The sequence below is a fragment of the Fragaria vesca genome, linkage group LG5 (assembly GCF_000184155.1).
Source record: "Fragaria vesca subsp. vesca linkage group LG5, FraVesHawaii_1.0, whole genome shotgun sequence".
Taxonomy (NCBI): domain Eukaryota; kingdom Viridiplantae; phylum Streptophyta; class Magnoliopsida; order Rosales; family Rosaceae; genus Fragaria; species Fragaria vesca.
Window position 1 is genome coordinate 21636849 of NC_020495.1, and position 5787 is coordinate 21642635.

The following is a 5787-nucleotide window of genomic DNA, read 5'->3' on the forward strand; positions in this document are numbered from 1 at the left end:
TCGACTTGAGAATAAAACCCTAACCCTATGAGAGAGTTTTTTCATGCCGCGGTATTAAAGAAAAGATTTTTAATTTGGCCATGTTATTTATGTTTCAGTTAGCTTTAAATGTTTTATCTTCTTCTTGCACGAAGAGCTCTAATTATCTTACCTAAACTAATCAAGTACAATTCGGCTAGTTCTGTATAGAGGTTCATTATGAATGTATATATGCCTGCCATGCTATATATCTGTAAAATTAAGAAAATTGAAGAAATAGTAACAGTACTAATAATGTCAAATGCATAGTACTTGTTCACGAACATGCATTATGAACTGGCCGCGGAAAGATAACAATTGAGTGATATATATGAGTAGAGCTGCGATGTTCATAAGTTTGATCGATCTGTACGTGATGATCCCTTTCCTGCAAGACCTACAATACTTGGATCAGTGATATATAGTGGGATTCGATCAGTATCTAGCTTTGGTCCACCCTAGGCCAAGTGCTTCCAGTGTACATAACTAACTAGCTTTATTCCTATATATAAAACTAGATGCCCTTTTCAGATTTCTGATTTTGCCAAAATGAACAAACATTCCCCCAAACCCAGGTGAATGCTTAACTAATTTAAACCTCTATTAATAATATATTCTCAGGTCATCCTGTTCTGTAGACTTTTCTCATGTCATACAGACACACAGACATTGAGTATTCATTTTAGAGTAAAGTACGATGGAGGTGGTCCATATCTTATACTTGACCAATAAATACAATAGCTCAGAATTAATAAGTATGATGTGATGCACAATGATACAAATGGAAGTTTCACAGAAATTGGGTGAAGATGATTAAATGATCATCATGCAAAACCATAGCATACGCTGAAAGAGCATGTTAATCCTAATTTTTGATATTATGGTGTTCTTGAAGTTCTTAAGGTCTACAGTTTGGACTTTGGACAAAAGGATTCTGATTCATTCCATCAACAATTCAACATGCATGCGCGTCTCCTCGATCTAGTGGTTCTGGATCATATGGCAACCCCTGAGTAGTTTAATAAGCTGAATGATTCGTTTACTATGTGGTTCCAATCCCAATCAGGTTTTTTAATTAGTAGTAAGCAGCAGAATTTTCTTCTGTTCTGAATTGCATTGCGCAAAAATGCAGCAGAGGTTTAATCAAATATTAATTTAAGGTTCAAAGTTGTAGTGTTTGGTTTTATGAATTAGCAAGACACTAGGGTTTTTCTCTCTAGCTATCTAACTCATTAATCCCCTAACCTTCTTCCCTTGAAATAAAATTTTCCGGTACCATGGTATTCTAGTTGCTGCATAAGTCTCTTTTTCGGAAAGATTAAAAAGAATCTATCCAGCTCGTTTAAATTTTCCTGTACCATGGTAATCTAGATTAAGGTGTGGCTATGTGTCAGCATAATAAAGGGTTAATTAAAATTTTACTGCCATATAAGTACTTTCTTAGAGAAGGTACCACTGTATCAGATTCATATCCCAAAGGATCTCAGTGTATAAAGAACTAATCAATCACCCTTACAGATTGATTTAAGCCGAGCCCCTACCCAGATATGCATGCAACCCTCAATGGACCCTACATTGTACATACACCAAGATTATATCGAACCCTACTTAGAAGAGTAGACAGACAGAGCCAGCTAATAGGGCACTGCACATACTTCATCATTTAAAATCTTCTTGGCTTCACATTGCTCCATCTATATCTATCGGTCCCCTCTTTCCCTGTACGTGTTCCTTTTCCTATGTGCAGTGCAGTGCAGGCATGGCATTCATAGATGATGCTCATGAGGCTTCTCTCATAACCATGAATTCAGTGTCCCTTGTGTTCGCTCACCATTAATAATCAGTGGCTGGCCTGCAACAGTGGAAAAGAACAAACTCGATCCCAAGCCCTATAAACACTTTCGAATGAAAAAAGCAAGCAAAGAAAGCAGTTCTGACTTCTGATATGAATCGACCAAGATTTGGTCGAGCATAAAAAGGTGTTTAGAGACAGACAGAGCCCCATTTCTAGAAATTAGAGCATCATAAATTCAACCTAAAATTGCTAAATTAGGCTATTAGCTAATTATTAAATTCAGCTGGATGTGAGATAACTACTATTGTTTAATTTGATTGTCCGTTTAGATGTGAAGGTCTATTTCTTTCGATGATAGACGCTAATTAATTCTTGATGATTTAAACTCTGTAATATGGCCGGAACGACCAAAATTCAGGCAGTTAAAGATACATAAAGGTAAAGAAAGAGAGAGGGAGAGGGGGCCTGGTAGAGGGTTTGGTGCAGTTGTTAAAAGCAAAGCGTTTTTGGGAAGTAGGTTTGAGGTTTAGTCGTAGTCAGTGCATGAGGATGGGCTCGGATTCCCAGCGCCCTCACTCACTCACTCAGTTGCAGCTAACCAATTGATCCCTATAATGATTGCGTTCCTTTTCCTCTCTCTTATCCTAACCTGCAGCAATCCATTTCTGCATGCATATGCATATGGATGCAGTGAGTGAGGTCGAGAGAGCTGTCTCTGTTTCTTAATTTTGCCCTTTTTTCTTTTAGACAAAATTGACTGTTACTAATAGTGACACTTCTTCTTTCTTGTTTCCATGACAAGAAATCATCACAGAGATTTTGTACAACAAAAGAAAAGGATCGAAAGAAGAAGAAACCCCATGTGCATCAATTTAGAGAGAGCTTCATGCTTCAACCCGGCTAGCAAGCTAGGCTGCTGCATATGAGTTTACTGCTGTTACTTCGTTGGATCCAATTTGGTGCTACTAGCTTGATATATATTTTGTTTTCCTACCTACAAATCTAACCATCTAGGCAATGATCGAAGGACCCGACATATATATGCTTAGAACCTTGGACCACTCTAAGTACTACTACTACTACTAAAGGTGGATCCATCATATCACTCAGCTGCTTTAACCCTGAGAAAGTTTTTTGGCCTTTTACCTTCTCCGAATTTCCAAAGTTTTTAATTAATAAACAAAAGACTGAAAAAAGAGCTCACACTAGAGGTGTGTATGTTCTGATGCATATATATAGTCATACAGTCATATATCCCTCTCTTACTCTTTTGCTTTACCTTCTCTTCATTTCTAACTGATCGACCTCCTCCACACTTGTTCAACATTATATGTATAACATTTTTTTTTCTAGCTGCAACGGGAACTTATTTGATAAATTGGTAGGACTCTCCCTTGCCTATTTAACCCATCTCTCCATTTCCCTTTTGATTTCACATCAACTCAATATCATATCTCTATCTTAAATGTTAGTAGTATTAGCTCACCATGGCTAAGCTTAGCCTTCTCTCCTTGACCCAACTCCAAAAATTAGCACCGTCATCGGCGCAGAATCCTCAATCAAACTCTAGATCAATTTGGATGTGGAACCCTAAGCAAGCGCAAGATCAAGAAGACGACTCATGGGAAGTGAGGGCCTTTGCAGAGGACACCGGAAACGTGATGGGAACCACATGGCCGCCGAGGTCTTACACCTGCACATTTTGCCGGAGGGAATTCCGGTCAGCTCAGGCCCTCGGCGGCCACATGAACGTGCACCGCCGCGACCGGGCGCGCCTCCACCAAGTGCAGCACCCCAGCTCAATCTCAATCAACCCATCTGCCATCTCCTCTTCCAGTTCCTCATTCATAATCCCAACTCAAGAGTTCCTCGCCGCCAACGGCGGATTGTGCCTTCTCTACCAATTCTCGGACCCTAATAATGGAGCCTTCACTACTAGTGCTGTTACTGCTCCAACTGCACCTTTGCTTAACAACATTGTTGAGTCTTCTTCAGTACCCTCTAGTCTACTCGCCCCCAATCCACTCCATGACTACTTAATGACGTCATCACCTAGTACTCTTGTGGGGCCTCATGGAGCTTCCAATTCTAGAAATAATTCTCATTGTCAAGACGCAAAACGATCAGCAAACGAAGATCAACCTTCGAGGTCTGGGGTTGAAGATATTGAAGAGCTTGATTTAGAGCTCCGGCTCGGTCCATCTTGAGATCATCATGAACCAGAAAGAAGGGATGGATCGATGGATAAGTCCATATATATAATGGTGTGTTTTTGCAAACTTACACTTTTGTCATATAATTGATGTGTAAGATTCAGTCTACTTAGCTAGAAAGCATACAGAAACTTGTTTGAGATTGATTTTTTGTTTTGTTTTGTTTTTTCTTTCAATTAATTTTTGGTGATTGATGATATACTAGTTCTTTTAGATAGCTGGAAATGGAAAGACAACGGAGGAGCCATAAAGTTGCGTGTGAAATTCAAGAGAGCAATTCTTTGTGATATAAATTTATGAAATTCAGTTATTATTAATTAAACGTTTAGAGAAAGATGAAGATTAGGCTTCTGAATTTTTGAGTGATGGAGAGAGTGTGATAAAGAGGTTGCAGTGCAATGTCATTTTATGTTGCAGGTTTTCTGAGTGAAAGGGTATCTATGCTGCTGTCTCTGTGCATACATTTCCGTGGGGATTACTACTATCACGTATGGCTCTCTCTGAGATTCCTCATCTTGTTTTCCACAAACCACAAATTTCCCACCTAGCTATCTCCAAATGTTACCTATACTAAAGATGGGTTGCAGGACTTTTGGCTCATCTTTATTACGAGCACGTACTGCACATACTTCATCATTCAATTTCTTCTTGGCTTCATATTGCTCCATCTATATCTATCGGTCCCCTCATCCCACTGTTTCTTTTCCTGTGTGCAGTGCAGGCATCGCATTCATAGATAGATTCTCATTAGATCTCTCTCATAAGTCATAACCATGAATTCAGTGTCCCTTCTGTTCGCGCACCATTAATATTCAGTACTGGCTCGCACTGCAACAGTGGAAAAGAACAAACTCGATCCGAAACCCTAGAAACACTTCCGAATGAAAAAAAGCAAGCAAAGAAAGCAGTTCTGATATGGATCGACCAAGATTTGGTCGAGCATAAAAAGGTGTTAAGAGACAGACAGAGCCCCATTTCTAGAAATTACAGCATTATAAATTCAACCTAAAATTGCTTAATTAGGCTATTAGCTGATTCTTACAATATTCAGCTGGATGTGAGATATATAGCCTCGTCCGTACTCACCGATATCATCTTAATCGCACTACTGTTGTTTAATTAGATTGTACGTTTAGCTGTGAAGGTCTATCACTAATATGAACCGTACTTAATTTCTTGCTAGCTGATGAATTACCATGACTCCATGAGCATGTCCGGGTCTCATCAATTCTTTATCAACACCTTAATTAGTGCCCCTAATTTTCAAAAGCAAAGCGTTTTTGGGAAGTAGGTTTGAGGTTTAGTCGTAGTCAGTGCATGGGGATGGGCTCGGATTCCCAGCGTCCTCACTCACTCACTCACTCAGTTGCAGCTAACCGATCGATCCCTATAATGGTCGCGTCCCTTTTCCTCTCTCTTATCTTAATCTGCAGCAATCCATTTCTGCATGCATATGCATATGGATCCAGTGAGTGAGATATTGAAAGAGCTGTTGCTAATAGTGACATTTCGATCTTCTTAACGTTTCCATGACAAGAAATCCTCACAGAGATTTTTGGCAACAAAAGAAAAGGATCGAAAGACGAAGAAACTCCATAAGCACCAGCTTTCACCCTGCTAGCTAGCTAGCTTGCTAAGTTGCAGCGTGATGAGTTTACTATTACACGGTTGGATCCAATTTGGTACAGAAACTAATAGCTTGATATTTTGTTTTCCTACCTATAAATATAGGCAATGAGGGACCCGACATATAAAACCTTG

The 5787-nt window shown here is 39.4% G+C and overlaps 1 protein-coding gene across 1 annotated transcript; it reads left to right on the forward strand.

Moving 5' to 3' along the window:
* Positions 1–3300: 3300 nt before the first annotated feature.
* Positions 3301–4020, forward strand: LOC101306055. The gene has a single exon (XM_004301640.1). It carries the CDS (start codon positions 3301–3303, stop codon positions 4018–4020), a length of 720 nt encoding a protein of 239 aa, XP_004301688.1.
* Positions 4021–5787: the final 1767 nt, after the last annotated feature.

What these genes read in the sequence shown, in the direction of transcription:
- LOC101306055 (XM_004301640.1), top strand. Translation starts at nt 3,301, where the DNA reads ATGGCTAAGCTTAGCCTTCTCTCCTTGACCCAACTCCAAAAATTAGCA.